A 19203-nucleotide genomic window follows, 5' to 3' on the forward strand; every position below is an offset into this window, starting at 1 on the left:
CTGAACTTGTTGTTTTAATGATGTAGTTCTATTTTGATCTGGTCATTTGGTGTCCTGGAGGCCTCTTGCATCTGTATGGAGATATCTTTCTCTAAATTTGGGAAATTTTCTGTTGTTATTTTGTTGAATATATTATGCATTCCCTTTGCTTGCACCTCTTCTCCTTCTTTGATGCCCATGATTCTCAGGTTTGGTCTTTTGAAGAGTCAGTGAGTTCTTGCATTTTCTTTTCACAGGTCTCGCATTGTTTAATTAATAGTTCTTCAGTTTTTCCTTTAATTACCATTTCATCTTTAAGTTCTGAGATTCTGTCTTCTGTTTGTTCTATTCTGCTGGATTGGCCTTCCATTTTGTTTTGCAATTCTGTTTCGTTCTTTTATCTGAGGCTTTCCATATCCTGGGTCGTTTCCTCTTTAATGTTGTCTATTTTTGTCCTGAGTTCATTTATCTTTTTATTAATTGTGTTCTTTATTTCACATTGGTGTTTATACAGTGCTCTATGGTTTCCTTTATTTCTTCTTTTGTGTTTTCAAATTCTCTATTTTTGTTGTCTTGGAATTTTTGTGTCTCCTGTACATTGTGGTTGACCATATCCAGTTTCATCTCTATAAAATTCTCATTGAATACCTGTAGTATTTCTTCTTTTAGAGTATTCTTGTGGGTTTCATTGGGTTCTTTGGCATAGTTTATCTTCATTTTGTTGGAGTCTGGATCTGAGTATCTGGTTCCTGTACTAATTTTTTGCTGTGGCAAAACTGGTTTCCCTGTTTTTTCTGTCTTCCCATCATTGCCCTTGGTGTTGTTATTGTCCCTGTACTGTGTGCAGTTAAGTATGTTCTAGCTTGTAATAATAACAATGGTGATATTTAGAATGGAAGGGTGAGAGGAGATGGAAAGCAATGAAGTTAAAGGAAAAGGGAAAAACAAATAGTGAAGTAGAAAAAAAAACAAAACAAAGAAACAAACAAAAAAAGTTTCAAAGATATAGACAGGGAGAGACAGTGTACTAATCAACCATAAGCTGAAAAGGCATTAGAGAGACAGAGAGAGGATTGACAATAAAAAATAAAAGTAAAAATAAATAAATGAAAGAAAAAAAGTATATAAAATAAATAAAAAATAAAAATGAAAAAATCTCCAAGTTCAAATGCAATAAAGTTTCAGTCTTAATAATTTTGGTGTTTGTCCCTCAGCCTCCAGTCCTGGAGATGGTGCCTCAGATGTTGTTCTGTAGTTGTCTCATCAAAGGCAAAAAATAAAATAAAACAGAACCGCACAAAACAAAAGAAACCCCACAAAGTCTCCCAAGTTCAAATGCAATACAGTTTCAGTAAGCTTTTCATCATGCAGGCGTAGTTCGGTTGTTGTCTCATCAAATGTAGGGAGAGAGAAAAGAAAAAAAAAAAAAGAGTCTGTAGACAGTCCTGTGAATGGTATCTGTGGCTGTGGCTTGCCTGCCCGCTGCTGTCAGCCTGATGTTGCTGGAGGTGTTATTTATGCAGATCTCAGGGGTGAGCACTCACCTGGCCCCACAGGCTTTGTTTACTCAGAGTTCTCCTGTGTGTGCGCCATTGTTACAAGCTTTCCCCTTTCCAAGCACACGGGGGGGAGGTGACACTGCACCGGCTTTCTCAGGCCGGGGTGTTTGTTTACAGCTCATGTGGGAAGTGGGTCTTCCCCCCTCTCCTGTGGAGTTTTCCTCCCACTGCCGCTTTTACAAGCTTTCCCGCTCCTGGTTGCTGGGCGGGTGCCGCTGCTCCTGCCTTCTCCAGCTCGGCCCAGCTTGTTTCTTTACAGTTCCAGGAAGGATTCCCCTTCCCTCCCTTTGGAGCTCAGGGCGCCCAACCCTCTTTGCTATGTGTCTTTATTGTTGTTATTGCTTATTACTCAGTCTCTCTTTTTTTCCCTGGGTGGGGGTCGGTCTGTCCAGGGGGCTATGCTGATCTGGCCCAGGTTTGTCTGTGGGAGCACCGGTACCACTTAGCTCACCTTGTGGGCCGTGTTTTCCCAAGCCGTCTGAGCACCGGCGTCTAGTGGTGGCCTGGGGGCCCTCCTGGTTTCTCCATTTAACGTGAAGTGGAGATGCTCTACGCAGGCTGGAGGTGTGGAGGGGTCAAAGTTTTGCCTCTTCTCAGTGGTTTTGCCTGTAAGGTGAATCTCCAGCGTCTCTCCAAGATTTTAGTTTAGGAGGCACGCCTTCTGCTTCCTCCCTCTAGCCACCATCTTGGAATCCTACCAAAAGATGTCATTTTGACATCAATAACAAAAAGTAGTGTGGGAGAAGATGTAAAGGAACAGTTTTTCTATGTGATTGAAATAAACTGTTATGAAAATAGGTTATTACAGTATGAGAGGTTTTTTTTTTTTTGATACCTGGGTTTGAACTTAGGGGGGCTTCACACTTGGTAGGCAGGTGCTCTACTACTTGAGCCACTCTGCCTATCCTTTTTTTGTGTTGGGTATTTTCCAGAGAGGATCTTGTGAACTATTTGCCCAGGCTGGCTTTGAACTATGCTCCTCCTGATCTGTGCCTCCTAAGTAGCTAGGATTACAGATGTGAGCCACCAAGGCCCAGCTCACAAGATTTTTATGTAATTCACTATGTCAACCAGAAAGAAAATGCCTAAGAGATTCACAAATGAAAGTTAGGGAATCAAAGAATTTCATTACAAGAATACCACCACACACAAAAGAAAACAGCAAGAGAGGAAAAGAGGAACACAATAACTGTGACATACAAAAAGCAGTTTAGAACATGGCAAGTCCTCTCTACTTGTAATTATTTTAATTGCAAATGGATTAAACTCCCCAGAGGGAAAGACAGAGAGACAGGGACGGAGTGAAAATGGGAAAGAGGAAAGCATGTATATGAAAAAAAGCTTGGATTTCATAAGAAAGCCACACCTGCAATAACTAACCCACTCCTTAACAATGCATTAATCTCTTCGTGAGGGTGGTATCTTCATTACCCAATCACCTTTCAAAGTCTCCATCTCCCAATACTGTCACAGTGACCATTATATTTCAATATGACTTGGAAGGGGACATTCACACAATAGCAAACCCCAAGAAACAAGAAGAAAGGAAACAAGCTTAGCTCAAAGTGAGCAAAAGGAAGGAAACAGTTTAAAAAAAAACAAATAGGGCAGAATTTTTAAGAGAATAGAAAAAATTCAAACTAGGAAATTTTTTTGGAATATGTCAACAAAATTGATAATCTCTTACCTGAGATTGAGACAAAAAAAGAATCAAATAAAATTCCAAAATGAAAAAGAAGACACTATGACTCCTGCCACATAAAAAAGATCTTAAGAGATTATTCTGAACATTTATATATCAAGAAATAGATAATATCAAAGAAACAAAAATTCTGGAAGCCTACAACCTACTAAGACTGAATCATGAAGAAATAAAAAATCTGAATAGACCAATAACTAATAAAGAAATTGACTCAGTAATCAAAAAAATCCCAACAAAGAAAAACACAGGATCACATGGTTTCACTTAAAAATGCTGTCAAACATTTAAAGAATTAACCCCAATCCTCAAACTCTTTCAAAAAATTGAAGAGAGAACACTCTCAAACTCATTTTGTAAGACCAGCATTACCCTGATAACCAAAACCAGATACTATGAGAAAACTATAGACCAATATCATGATAAATATTGATGCAAAATCTTCAATAAAAATATTAGCAAACTGAGTTTAACACATTTAAAAATTGTACGCCATGATTGTGATGGCTAATCTTGATTATTTTAACTGGATTGAGAGATGCCTAGGAGATTAGTAAAGTAACCCTCTGTGTGTTTCTGTGAGGGCATTTCCAGACACAATTAGATCATGAGGGTTCTGACATAGTCAACTGTTTAATATATTGATGAATTCAACTTTTTTTCTTTTTTCTTTTTTTTTTTTTCATTTTTCTTTTATTATTCATATGTGCATACAAGGCTTGGTTTATTTCTCCCCCCTGCCCCCACCCCCTCCCTTACCACCCACTCCACCCCCTCCCGCTCCCCCCCTCAATACCCAGCAGAAACTATTTTGCCCTTATCTCTAATTTTGTTGTAGAGAGAGTATAAGCAATAATAGGAAGGAACAAGGGGTTTTGCTGGTTGAGATAAAGATAGCTATACAGGGCATTGACTCACATTGATTTCCTGTGCGTGGGTGTTACCTTCTAGGTTAATTCTTTTTGATCTAACCTTTTCTCTAGTACCTGTTCCCCTTTTCCTATTGGCCTCAGTTGCTTTAAGGTATCTGCTTTAGTTTCTCTGCATTAAGGGCAACAAATGCTAGCTAGTTTTTTAGGTGTCTTACCTATCCTCACCCCTCCCTTGTGTGCTCTCGCTTTTATCATGTGCTCAAAGTCCAATCCCCTTGTTGTGTTTGCCCTTGATTTAATGTCCACATATGAGGGAGAACATACGATTTTTGGTCTTTTGAGCCAGGCTAACCTCACTCAGAATGATGTTCTCCAATTCCATCCATTTACCAGCGAATGATAACATTTCGTTCTTCTTCATGGCTGCATAAAATTCCATTGTGTATAGATACCACATTTTCTTAATCCATTCGTCAGTGCTGGGGCATCTTGGCTGTTTCCATAACTTGGCTATTGTGAATAGTGCCGCAATAAACATGGATGTGCAGGTGCCTATGGAGTAACAGTCTTTTGGGTATATCCCCAAGAGTGGTATTGCTGGATCAAATGGTAGATCGATGTCCAGCTTTTTAAGTAGTCTCCAAATTTTTTTCCAGAGTGGTTGTACTAGTCTACATTCCCACCAACAGTGTAAGAGGGTTCCTTTTTCCCCGCATCCTCGCCAACACCTGTTGTTGGTGGTGTTGCTGATGATGGCTGTTCTAACAGGGGTGAGGTGGAATCTTAGTGTGGTTTTAATTTGCATTTCCTTTATTGCTAGAGATGGTGAGCATTTTTTCATGTGTTTTCTGGCCATTTGAATTTCTTCTTTTGAGAAAGTTCTGTTTAGTTCACATGCCCATTTCTTTATTGGTTCATTAGTTTTGGGAGAATTTAGTTTTTTAAGTTCCCTGTATATTCTGGTTATCAGTCCTTTGTCTGATGTATAATTGGCAAATATTTTCTCCCACTCTGTGGGTGTTCTCTTCAGTTTAGAGACCATTTCTTTTGATGAACAGAAGCTTTTTAGTTTTATGAGGTCCCATTTATCTATGCTATCTCTTAGTTGCTGTGCTGCTGGGGTTTCATTGAGAAAGTTCTTACCTATACCTACTAACTCCAGAGTATTTCCTACTCTTTCTTGTATCAACTTAAGAGTTTGGGGTCTGATATTAAGATCCTTGATCCATTTTGAGTTAATCTTGGTATAGGGTGATATACATGGATCTAGTTTCAGTTTTTTGCAGACTGCTAACCAGTTTTCCCAGCAGTTTTTGTTGAAGAGGCTGCTATTTCTCCATCGTATATTTTTAGCTCCTTTGTCAAAGATAAGTTGCTCATAGTTGTGTGGCTTCATATCTGTATCCTCTATTCTGTTCCACTGGTCTTCATGTCTGTTTTTGTGCCAGTACCATGCTGTTTTTATTGTTATTGCTTTGTAATATAGTTTGAAGTCAGGTATTGTAATACCTCCTGCATTGTTCTTTTGACTGAGTATTGCCTTGGCTATTCGTGGCCTCTTGTTTTTCCATATAAATTTAACAGTAGATTTTTCAATCTCTTTGATGAATGTCATTGGAATTTTGATGGGAATTGCATTAAACATGTAGATTACTTTTGGGAGTATAGACATTTTTACTATGTTGATTCTACCAATCCATGAGCATGGGAGATCTCTCCACTTTCTATAGTCTTCCTCAATCTCTTTCTTCAGAAGTGTATAGTTTTCCTTGTAGAGGTCTTTCACATCTTTTGTTAGGTTTACACCTAGGTATTTGATTTTTTTTGAGGCTATTGTAAATGGAATTGTTTTCATACATTCTTTTTCCGTTTGCTCATTGTTAGTGTATAGAAATGCTAATGATTTTTCTATGTTGATTTTATATCCTGCTACTTTGCTATAGCTATTGATGATGTCTAGAAGCTTCTGAGTAGAGTTTTTTGGGTCTTTAAGGTATAGGATCATGTCGTCTGCAAATAGGGATATTTTGACAGTTTCTTTACCTATTTGTATTCCTTTTATTCCTTCTTCTTGCCTAATTGCTCTGGCTAGGAATTCCAGTACTATGTTGAATAGGAGTGGAGATAGTGGGCATCCTTGTCTGGTTCCTGATTTTAGAGGGAATGGTTTTAATTTTTCTCCGTTAAGTATAATGCTGGCTGTAGGTTTGTCATATATAGCTTTTATAATGTTGAGGAACTTTCCTTCTATTCCTAGTTTTCTTAGAGCTTTTATCATGAAATGATGTTGGATCTTATCAAAGGCTTTTTCTGCATCTATTGAGATGATCAAGTGGTTTTTGTCTTTGCTTCTGTTAATGTGGTTTATTACGTTTATTGATTTTCGTATGTTGAACCACCCCTGCATCCCTGGGATGAAGCCTACCTGGTCGTGGTGAATAATCTTTTTGATGTGTTGCTGAATTCGATTTGCCATTATTTTGTTGAGGATTTTTGCATCAATGTTCATTAAGGAGATTGGCCTATAGTTCTCCTTTTTGGAGGTGTCTTTGCCTGGTTTTGGGATAAGTGTAATACTGGCTTCATAAAATGTGTTTGGCAGTTTTCCTTCCCTTTCTATTTCATGGAACAGTTTAAGGAGGGTTGGTATCAGTTCTTCTTTAAAGGTCTGATAGAATTCAGCAGAGAATCCATCAGGTCCTGGACTTTTCTTTTTGGGGAGACTCTTGATTGCTGCTTCAATTTCATTTTGTGTTATAGGTCTATTCAGGTGATTAATTTCCTCTTGGTTCAGTTTTGGATGATCATATGTATCTAGAAATCTGTCCATTTCTTTTAGATTTTCAAATTTATTTGAATATAGGTTCTCAAAGTAGTCTCTGATGATTTCCTGGACTTCCGTGGTGTTTGTTGTTATCTCCCCTTTTGCATTCCTGATTCTACTAATTTGGGTTTTTTCTCTCCTCATTTTAGTCAGGTTTGCCAGGGGTCTATCGATCTTGTTTATTTTTTCAAAGAACCAACTTTTTGTTTCATTAATTCTTTGTATGGTTTTTTTGGTTTCTATTTCGTTGATTTCAGCTCTTATTTGTATTATTTCTCTCCTTCTATTTGTTTTTGGATTTGCTTGTTCTTGTTTTTCTAGGAGTTTGAGATGTATCATTAGGTCATTGATTTGGGATCTTTCAATCTTTTTAATATATGCACTCATGGCTATAAACTTTCCTCTCAAGACTGCCTTAGCTGTGTCCCATAGGTTCCGGTAGGTTGTGTTTTCATTTTCATTGACTTCCAGGAACATTTTAATTTCCTCTTTTATTGCATCGATGATCCATTCTTCATTAAGTAATGAGTTATTTAGTTTCCAGCTGTTTGCATGTTTTTTGTCTTTACTTTTGTTGTTGAGTTCTACTTTTACTGCATTGTGGTCAGATAGTATGCATGGTATTATTTCTATTTTCTTATATTTGCTGAGACTTGCTTTGTGCCCTAGGATATGATCTATTTTGGAGAAGGTTCCATGGGCTGCTGAGAAGAATGTATATTGTGTAGAGGTTGGATGAAATGTTCTGTAGACATCTACTAGGTCCACTTGATCTATTGCATATTTTAGATCTTGGATTTCTTTATTTAGTTTTTGTTTGGATGACCTATCTATTGATGATAATGGAGTGTTAAAGTCTCCCACAACCACTGTTTTGGCGTTTATATATGCTTTTAGGTCTTTCAGGGTATGTTTGATGAAATTGGGTGCGTTGACATTGGGTGCGTACAGATTGATGATTATTATTTCCTTTTGGTCTATTTCCCCTTTTATTAGTATGGAATGTCCTTCTTTATCTCGTTTGATCAATGTAGGTTTGAAGCCTACTTTGTCAGAGATAAGTATTGCTACTCCTGCTTGTTTTCGGGGGCCATTGGCTTGGTAAATCTTCTTCCAGCCTTTCATCCTAAGCATATGCTTATTTCTGTCGGTGAGATGAGTCTCCTGTAAGCAACAAATTGTTGGATCTTCTTTTTTAATCCATTTTGTCAAACGGTGTCTTTTGATGGGTGAATTAAGTCCATTAACATTAAGCGTTAGTACTGATAGGTATGTGGTGATTCCTGCCATTTAGTTATCTTAGTTGTTTGAAGGTTTGATTGTGTGTACCTAACTTGATGTTACTCTCTACTGTCTTGCTTTTTCTTATCCTGTGGTTTGGTGCTGCCTGCCTTTTCATGGTTAAGTTGGGTGTCACTTTCTGTGTGCAGGATCCCTTGCAGAATCTTTTGTAATGGTGGCTTTATGGTCACATATTGTTTTAGTTTCTGCTTATCATGGAAGACTTTTATTGCTCCATCTATTTTGAATGATAGCTTTGCTGGGTAGAGTATCCTGGGGTTGAAGTTATTTTCATTCAGTGCCCGGAAGATCTCACCCCACGCTCTTCTTGCTTTTAATGTTTCTGTTGAGAAGTCTGCTGTGATTTTGATGGGTTTACCTTTGTATGTTACTTGTTTTTTCTCTCTTGCAGCCTTCAATATTCTTTCCTTAGTTTCTGAACTTGTTGTTTTAATGATGATATGTCGTGGAGTAGTTCTATTTTGATCTGGTCTGTTTGGTGTCCTGGAGGCCTCTTGCATTTGTATGGGAATATCTTTCTCTAGATTTGGGAAATTTTCCGTTATTATTTTGTTGAATATATTACGCATTCCCTTCGCTTGCACCTCTTCTCCTTCTTCGATGCCCATGATTCTCAAGTTTGGTCTTTTGATGGAGTCAGTGAGTTCTTGCATTTTCTTTTCACAGGTCTTGAGTTGTTTAATTAATAGTTCTTCAGTTTTTCCTTTAATTACCATTTCATCTTCAAGTTCTGAGATTCTGTCTTCTGTTTGTTCTATTCTGCTGGATTGGCCTTCCATTTTGTTTTGCAGTTCTGTTTCGTTCTTTTTTCTGAGGTTTTCCATATCCTGGCTGTTTTCTTCTTTATTGTTGTCTATTTTTGTCCTGAGTTCATTTATCCATTTATTCATTGTGTTCTCTCTTTCACTTTGGTGTTTATACAGTGCTTCTATGGTTTCCTTTATTTCTTCTTTTGCTTTTTCAAATTCTCTATTTTTATTGTCTTGGAATTTCTTGAGTGTCTCCTGTACATTTTGGTTGACCCTATCCAGTATCATCTCTATAAAATTCTCATTGAGTACTTGTAGTATGTCTTCTTTTAAATTATTCTTGTAGGCTTCATTGGGTCCTTTGGCATAGTTTATCTTCATTTTGTTGGAGTCTGGCTCTGAGTTTCTGTTCTCTTCATTCCCCTCTGGTTCCTGTACTAATTTTTTGCTGTGGGGAAACTGGTTTCCTTGTTTTTTCTGTCTTCCTGTCATTGCCCTTGGTGTTGTTACTGTCCCTGTACTGTGTGTAATTAAGTATTTTCTAGCTTGTAATAATAACAATGGTAATATTGAGAATGGAAGAGTGAGCTGAGATGGAAAGCAAGAAGTTAAAGAAAAGGGGAAAACAAATATACAGACAAGAGGGAGAAAGCAGAACAAGGTATCAGACAAGAGAGTTTCAAAGGTATAAACAGGGAGTGTTAGTGTACTAATCGATAGTAAACTGGTCCGCGTCTTCCCAAGCCGTATGGGCGCCGGCCCCTGGCGGCCCCGGGGGCCTCCTCGGTTCTCCGTTTAACGTGAAGTGGAGATTCTCTGCGCCGGCTGGAGGTGTGGAGGGGTCAAAGTTATGCCTTTTCTCGGTGATTATGCCTGCAAAGTGTGTCTCCAGCGTCTCTCCAAGATTTCACTATAGGAGGCTCGCTTTCTGCTTCCTCCCTCTAGCCGCCATCTTGGAATTCTCCTCAACTTTTTTTTCTTATTTTTGATGGATTCAAAATTTGAGATGGTAGAAACTGTGGATGTTGGGGCCTGGTTAGAGGAAATAAGTTATAGCAGAGAGGCAGGAGGAGGTCTCTGAAGGGCATATTTACCCTGTTCCCTTTCTATCGTTCTCTGCTTCTTGACTGCCATGAGGTGAACTGTTCTATTTGCACCTGCCTCCATGACATTCATCCTTGTTTTAGGTACAAAGTAATGGAGCCAGCCAACCATGGACCGAAATGTCTGCAACTGTGAGCTAAATCCTTCTTACCTTGTTTATGTCAGGCATTTTGTTACAGGGATGCAAAAGTAACTAACACAATGACCAAGTGGAATTTATTCTTGGAATGCAAGGATGATTCAACATAGGAAATCAATCAACGTAATATACCACATTAACAAAATGAAGGATAAAAATTACATGATCATTTCAGTAGATGCAGGAAAAGCAGTAAAAATGAACTCTCTTACATATGAACACTCAACAAAGTAGAAATAGAGGGAAATTACCTCAACATAAAAAGGCCATTTATGAAAGGCCCAAACTAACATCACTCTCAATGGTGAAAATCTGAAAGCTTTTCCAATTTTCACCACTTCTATTCAACACACTACTGATAGTAGAAGTAACAGAGCATTTAAGCAAGACTCCCAAATTGAAAAGGAAGAAGTAAATGATCTGTGCTCACAATGACATAATTTTATATATAGAAATCTGAAATCTCACAAAAATTTTTAGAATTAGTGAACATTCATCAAACTTGCAGGATATGTAATTAGCACTCAAAAATTAGTTTCATTTATGCACTGCAACAATAAACAACTTGAAAAGGAAATTAAGAAAACAACCGGAGGGGGCAGGTAATAGCTCAGTGGTAGATGCAAGCTTAGCAAAAGGTGGTTCTGGCACCTGGAACAGCTTGGTACTGGCATAAAGATGGCCATATGGACCAATGGAAGACAGTAGTCCAGAAGCAGACCTCCACATACAGTTAAATGATCTTCAAAAAATGCTGCCGAAGCTGCACGATGGAGAAAGCATAGTCTTTTAAATATAAGTTTTGGGAAAATTGGATGCAATGAAGAATGAAGTTGGAGTCTTACCATTATTATTATCATTATTACTTTGGCAGTACTGGGGTTTAATTCAGGGACTAAACACTTGCTAGGCAGACACTCTGCCATTTGAGCCACTCCACCAGCCCTTTTTTTGTGCTGTATTTTCAATTTAGGGTCTCACGACTATTTGCCAGGGCTGACTTCGAACCACGTCCTGATCTCCGCCTCCTGAGGCATGAGCCACCAGCGCCCAGTGACTCTTACCATTGCACCACATACAAAAATTAACTTAAAATTGATTAAAGACAAAAGACTTAAAACTGTAAATGTCCTAGAAGAAAACAAGGGGGAAAAACTTGATGACATTGGATTTGGTATTGATTTTATAGATAAGACACCAGAAACACAGGCAGCAAAAGCAAAATAGACAAAAGGGACTACATGAAATTTAGAAGCTTCTGCATAGCACAGGAAACAAAAGAGTAAAAGGACAACCTATAGAATGGGAGAGAAATATTTGCAAAACATTTATCTGATACAGGGTTAATACCCAGTATTTGTAAGACCTCCTACAACTCAACAAAACTAAATAGCCTGATTTATAAAATGGGATTTCAATCGCCATTTCTTCAAAGATTACATAAAAATGACTGACAGGTAAATGAAAAGATGCTTAGGGGCCAGTCATGGTGGTCCAGCTACATGGGAGATGGAGATCAGGAAGATCATAGTTCAAGGCCAGCCAAGACAAAAATATATGAGACACCCATCTCAACAAACAAGTCAGGTGTGGAGATTCACATCTATAATCTCAGTTATTCAGGAGGCATAGATGGGAGGATCATAATCTGAGACCAGTTCTGGGCAAAAACATGAGACCCTATTCAGAAAATAAAGCAAAAAGTAGTTGGGGGTGTGACTCAAGTGGTAGATCACCTGCCTATCAAGTGCAAGGCCCTGAGTTCAAACCCCGGTAACACAAAAACAAAGGATGCTCAATATCAATAATCATCAGGAAAGTGCAAATCAAAAGCACAATGAGATATCGCCTCATATCTGTTAGTACTACCACCACTAAAAAACCATAAAATAACAAGTTTTGGAGAGGATATAGAGAAATTGAAAGGAATCCTTTGTGTACTGTTGGTGAGAATGTAAGATAGCGTAGCTTCTGTGGAAAATATATGGAGGTTCCTCAAAAATGAGGAACAGAATTGTCATATGATCCAGCAATCTCATTTCTAGGTATATAACCAAAGGAATTGAAAAATAGGATCATAAAGAGCTATTTCCACAACCATACTCATTGCAGCATCATTCATAGTAACCAAGATGTGGAAGCAACTTGAATGTCCACTGATGATGAATGGATAAAGAAATCGAGTTATAAACAAAATGCAATATTATTTCACCTTCAAAAAGAAGGAAATTCTCTTAGATATTCCAACATGGATGATGTTTGAAGACATTATGCTATGAAGCCAGTTGCAAAATGATACCTACGGCATGATTTCACTTGTAGGAAGTTTCTAAAGTGGCCAAACAAAACAGAAAATAGAGTGATAATTGCCAGGAGTTGAGGGAAAGGGGAATGAAGAGTTGTTTATTGGGTTTGGAGTTTCAGTTTTGAGGGAGACCAAACTGGATTATTCTGGAAAATACACCCAGGAAGAGTATTTCATTCCCCAGTAAGCTGAATAAATGGCACACAATTGAAATGCCTTATCTTGAAGTATAAGGTAACACCAGGCAAGCTGAGAACATTCAGGGGTGAGAGGAAGAGCTACAGTGTGTTCACATGTTTACGTTTGTGTTTGCTCATTCTCCAGAGAAATATTACATGAGAATCAACGTTCCCATTCTCTCCCAGCGGGATCCCCTGATTTGGCCTCTGACAGTGAGAAGTTGAAGGTGGGAATCATTGGAGGTGGTCACCTTGGGAAGCAGCTGGTTTATTCACTGCTGCAGCTTGTCCCAGTCCCTGCCAACAACCTGAGGATCTCTACTAGGAGGCCAGAGGCCCTGGGTGAGGAGCAGTATGTACTAGTAAGGGGCTCAGTTGTGCTGGTTAGGTGTCAAAGTTGTTTTGAAAGGGTCCTTTTAAAGAGGAATTCTTGTGTGACCTATGCAGAGTTCTTGTACTGATTCTATCTTCTAATCTATGTGATAGAAATAAGAACAGTGGTTGCTTCCGGGGAGATGGATTGAGAAAAGGCTTTGAGAGCACTCCCCTGTGTCTGCCTTGTGGAGGTGCTTGCCACCCCTGGTGTCCGGCATGCTGATGCTGAAGTGTGTGCCTGGCCAGGTAATGGTAGGAGTACCACATACCCTGTGCCATTCTCTGGTCTTCTCAGGATTTAAAATTTATTTATCTCAGTAAGGAGATTAATTTTAATGTAAAAAACAATCCAAACTACGGATGTGCTGTAATTTATATAACTATGCCTTATTTAGTTGAACTTCCTTGTATGTAATTTTCAGAATAAAATTACGAGGTTAACAAATAGGTACATATTATTAAGATATTATTTGTATATAATACACTGAACACAGTGAAAATATACCATTTGATGTTTTGACCCAGGTGTATACCTGTGGAACCATCAACACAATCAAAGTAATGAAAATATCCGTCACTCCCCAAAATTGCCTCTGGTCATTTATGGGCTTATCTCTCTACCTCCCTAAGGATCCCTGCCCAAGAAACCAATGCCAATAATTTCTGTCATCATAGATTAGACTGTATTACCTAGAATTTTATATTGATGGAATCCTACAGTTTTTTTGTTGGGTGGGTCTGACTTCTTTCACCTGCATAATTATTTTGAGATATATTGATGTTACCTTTGTTTCTGAGTAGTATTTGATTGAATGAATATTCCACAGTTTATTCATCTATTAATGCAGGTTGTTTCTAATTTTTGGCTATTATAGATAAAGCCACTATGTACACTTGTATACAGGTGTTCATGTGGGTACCTATTTTGATTTTTCTTGGGTAAATATCTGGGAGTAAAATGGCTGGGTCATGTGATAGGTATAGGTATATGTTTACTAGTTACAGAAACTTCTAATACTTTTTTTTTCAAAATTGGCCTCAAAAAATGGTTGTTTAGGTGTAAATTTTCGTAAAAATTGTATACATTGTATGCACCACATCCTCATTAATGCAAGAAATCTTTTTTGTTGTTGGTACTGGGGTTTGAACTCAGGGCCTCACACATGCTAGGCAGGTGCTCTACTACTTGATCCACTCCACCAACCCTTTTCTGTGTTGGGTATTTTTCAGGTTGGATCTCATAGCTATTTCCCCTGGCTGGCTTTGAGCCATGATCCTCCTGATCTCTGCCTCCCAAGTAGCTAGGATTCCAGATGTGAGCCACTGATGCTCAGTTAAGAAATCACGTTTAGCATTATCAATTGAATATGTCTTTTAAATTTTTTGTTTTAATAAGTCTTTCATTGATCACTAGAAGAGTTGAATTTTCTTCATAGGTTTATTGTTGCAGTGCCTATATTTTTCTTATTGATTTGTAAAAGTTCTTTTCTATTAAGGAAAATTTAAAAAAAATCTTATCACTCAAGGAGTATTTATTAATCCTGTCAATAGGACTAGTATGTATTATACTTTAATATTATACATATAGTCTTTGGGAAGCAATATGTTTATTAGAAATAAAATTTCAGTTTTAAAATACTCCTGTGTGGTATAAGGAAACAAGGATTCAAAATGCTCAGCACATGAAAAGAATGAGCCACCTTCTAAACTTTCTCTTTGTTCCCTCCATCTTCAGGTTTATATGAGCATCCAGATAACCTCAGCATCACTTCTGTCATGTACTTGGTCATAAATATAAGAACTTACCTCAGCAGTGTCTGTCATATTCTGTTTTTCAGTAACACTTAAGCACACTACCAGATTTGACTGTCTATTTTAAATCCTTACCTTGGAAAATCCCTATTGCATATGCATAATTGTTTGATTAACTACCAGTGAGTAACTCATGCAGCTATGTAAGTTGTCACATCTCTCCACACTTATAAGTGTCCTGTTTGCCCTAAGTTGTATATACTTTACAAAAGCTATTCAATCTTTCCAAACTCCTACCATCCCATCTCCTAGAGCTGTAAAACTTTGAGCAAGTCACAGAGCTTCCTGAAGCCTCAGTTTTCTCATGGATAATATGGGAATAATAATAGTCTCTGTCTCTGAATGTCCTTGTGAGAATTACCTTAAATAATATAAATAAAGTATACTGTACATTATCTGGCACATGATAAATCTTCAGTAAATTGAAGCAGAAGGCTTCTTAGAGATTTTTTTTTCTTAAGAAATTTGAAAAATTCAGCAATTGGTCTAAAATTAAGATAAAGATGATGTTGTAATTTCAAGTGCTGCTACAATGGCACCAGCTGCTTTAGTAATGGGGCTAAGACATTGCTGCATAGCTTATCAAAGGCATATAGAAATGAGGAAAGACCTGGGCTGCCTACTGAGATAACTTAGTGATCATTCTCTCCCCAGAGTTGATGTTCAAGTCAAACTTCTTTGTACTGTGCTCTTTCTGTCTTCTTTTATCTTTCCCAGAGGAGTTCCAGAAAATGGGGATCCTGTGCTTTTACAATAACTCTTGTCTGGCGAATTGGGCCAATGTTGTATTTCTTTGCTGCTTGCCATCTCAGCTGCCTCGTATCTGCTTAGAAATTCAAACAAGACTTGAGAAGACCTGCATTGTGTACAGCTTGGTAGCTGCCATCCCACTACCCAGGTACCTTGTTAGGGTAAGAACAGAACTGCAGAACTGTTGTCTTCTCATCTCTGATTTCTGCTTCCCATCTCCACCATAGTCCTGCCTCTTGGAGTTGGCCATTAACAGTAACAAAGAGAAGGCAGCTTGATCTGCAGAAGGACCCAATGAACCCTTCTAACTGTGTGTCCCTAATTTCTCACAAAGCAGGTGTTGGTGGGTATTTTCTTTGTTGTACATGTGTTTAGAACTGGAATAGTACATTGCCTCCCACTGCTTTGAGCTGAATATTATACCTTTGTGCATCAGTGAGCATTGAAACCACTGCTCAGTAACATGAAAAGTTACTAAAATTAGTAATGGGGTTAAGACATTGTTGCACAGCAACATAATTATTTTTGTACTCCTAGTGTCTACCCCAGTGGCACATGATAGCATTCCAGAAGTGTTTGTTAGGTGGACAGGTGAACAATCCAACTTGTTAGTGCCCTCAGTGCAGACCTAGTCCTTCAGCTGCCTGAGCAGTGCTGTGCAGGAGGGTACGTTTGTGTGTGTGGACGTGAATGCAATGGATTATGTAGTTACTTATTCCAGTCCTGGCACTGCACTCCCTGTCTTGGTGGCTTCCAGATTGAAACTACTACTGAACCACACCAATATCTTGAGACCTCAGTATCATTGTGTTGAAGATTTTGACCACATCTGGGGGACCAATAAGGAAATCAGAGCTGCACTTCAGGATCCTGTGATTCTTCAGGCTACCTGCCCCTACAGTCATACTGGTAATGGTTCACCATTATTTCTGACATTCTTTTGAACATTCTCTGTGACTATCTTTTTGTTTCCTGCAACTCCTTTTTTTTCAACTAATATATTTATTTATTGAGATTTTTAAAAAATTTATTAGCCTACATTCATTGTACACGAGGATTCATTTTGACAATTCTGAATAGATTTAACATTGGACAATGGCTAGGTCATCCCCACCATCTCCTCACCTCAATCCCCTCCCTGCCCCACCTAAAATAATTGCAAGTGGTTTCATTATTCTATCTCATGTTATATATATATATATGTAAAGCACATCAACCATATTCCCTCATTTTCATCTCTTCCATTTACCCCCACCCCACAAGTTACCCCCATACTGTACCTATTTTATAGTTCTGTTTTTCATTTTTAATTCTAAAGTCAATGTTCAAGGGGCTTCTCAATGTATCCCAGCTGTGAGTGTACTGTACTTCGATCAGTTCAACCACCTCTATTACTCTCCCTTACCCTTTCCCTCTCACCCGCTATTGTTCAAGAGCTTTCGGTACCTATCATTATGTCCTGTACCTGCACAGCTGCAATGTATTTCTATATTGTTGACTATTGTTCTTTTTCAAGTGTGCGTGTGTGTGTGTGTGTGTGTGTGTGTGTATGTGAAAGTGCAAGTTAAATACATTCTTAGTCATTTAGGTTTGGTATAGGAAATATTTGGTGGTGAAAAGCAATCTTAGTTAAGAAAAATTGAGAAGACTGATTATTTGGACCCTTGAGAATGAACTGAAAACAACCAAAGGAAATAATTTAAACAGACAATGCATGTTTGGGACTAAAATAACTCTCCTGTTCTAATCTTGCATTTTCCCCCAGTTCTTTTTCCTTTTTGACAAGGACCATTCTGGAGTTTGAACTCAGGGCTTGTGCTTGCTAGCACTCTGCTGCTTGAGCCATGCAACAGTCCTTTTTGCTTTAGTTTATTTTTCAGATAGGGTCTCCTGATTTTGCCTGGGGCCAGCCTCAGACCAGCCTCAGACCCTCCTGGGTAGCTAGGATTATAGGTGTGGGTCACCACTCCCATATTGTTTTTTGAGACAGGGTATTACTTTTTTGCTGGCTTCAAACCATGATCCTCCCATCTTCACCTTCTGAGTAGCTGGGATTACAGGTATGCCCCATTCTGGAGATATTTTTGCCATTAACAATGTCTACATTTGTCCCATATGTACTCCTTAGGTATGATCAATACATTATGTGTTATTACGGGCAGAGGAGTGTTCACTCATTCCCAGCTCCATAGTATTTACCTGAGTTGGAGAAAATGTGGCTTCTAGTTACTGTCTGGGATTTTTCCTAGGTTCCCTGCAACTCATTTTTTGGTGGTGCTAACTGTTATTTACCTTTCTCATTGATGTGTAGGGGGAGTGATCCTCAATATCAAATGGTTGGAGGGACTGTTCTATGCAGCCCTAAACATCTGTACAGCCAACAACATGTTCTACTCAAAAGCACTGCAGGTTCTGAACAAACTATTTCTTACTGAGCAAGACCATGAGAAAGATAAAACACCTTGCCCAAAATTTCAGTTAAAACATTTTGTCAACAAAATGTATGTCAAGAACTTGCTTCACAAAAGGTAAGAGGGCCATTCTCATTCCTCCCACACTCTTACTCTTGTTTTAGCAGATGCTTTTTTCTTTTATCTTCTCTCTCTCTCTCTGTCTCTCTCTCTGTCTTTCCCATCTCTCTCTTCCATCCCTGCCCCCACTCCTTTTTTGAGACAGCATTTCACTATGTATCCTAGGTTGCCTCGAACTTGTAGTTGGTGGAGTGGCTCAAGCAGATTGCCTACCTAGCAAGCGTGAGGCCCTGAGTTCAAACTCCAGTTTGCGCCCCCCCCCCAAAAAAATCCAACCAATGGAAAAGTAAAAGCCTTTGCTTTCTAAATTGCATTTCATAGACTAATCTTTAACAGTTTTTATATTTCTGTCACTGTAGGCATTTATAAGTATATATTTATATTGTTATTATAGTGTGCATGCACACCTATTCCTACATAGAGTTAGAAACATGAGAACTACATATACTGCTTTTCACCTACTATGTTCAAATACCATTCTGTGTTAGTGTAATCATGTCTACTTCATTTATGAGCAGCAGCTCCATGGGCGTCCACTGGATTCATTTAATTAAATATATTCACCCCTTTTGTACTTGACAGAGATATAGTTCCTTCCCCCAGCCCTATATTTTGCATAATAGGCTGCTTTGAAATTCTTGTACTTACTTTGTCTATTTGTACCAGTATTTCTGATAAATATGTAAATATTATGGATAAATATATGAATGAATTTCTGGGTTAGAAGTTACATTATTTTATGTTTCACAGATATCCCTGTTACTTATTTTAACATTCCCACCAGCAATGTATGAGAGTGCCATTTCTCTATAGCTTGATAGCTATAAAATCAATCTTTTGCAAGGTGCTGGTGGCTCATGCCTATAATCCTAGCTACTCAGGAGGCAGAGATCAGGAAGATGGCAGTTCAAAGTCAGCAGGGGCAAATAATTTGCAAGACTCTATCTTGAAAAAACCCTTCACAAAAAAGAAGGGAGAACTGGTGGAGTGACTCAAGGTTTAGACCCTGAGTTCAAACCCTAGT

The 19203-nt window shown here is 38.3% G+C and overlaps 1 protein-coding gene across 1 annotated transcript in view; it reads left to right on the forward strand.

Moving 5' to 3' along the window:
• Noxred1 (NADP dependent oxidoreductase domain containing 1) overlaps window positions 1-19203 on the forward strand; it is a 43914-nt gene that overhangs the window by 16508 nt on the left and 8203 nt on the right. Inside the window, exons 2-5 of the mRNA XM_074067461.1 lie at window positions 12857-13053; window positions 15616-15796; window positions 16406-16557; window positions 17960-18176. Of these exons, the coding sequence (XP_073923562.1) occupies window positions 12857-13053; window positions 15616-15796; window positions 16406-16557; window positions 17960-18176 (747 nt within the window). The remainder of the gene's footprint in view (window positions 1-12856; window positions 13054-15615; window positions 15797-16405; window positions 16558-17959; window positions 18177-19203) is intronic.

The sequence above is a fragment of the Castor canadensis genome, chromosome 3 (assembly GCF_047511655.1).
Source record: "Castor canadensis chromosome 3, mCasCan1.hap1v2, whole genome shotgun sequence".
Classification (NCBI taxonomy): domain Eukaryota; kingdom Metazoa; phylum Chordata; class Mammalia; order Rodentia; family Castoridae; genus Castor; species Castor canadensis.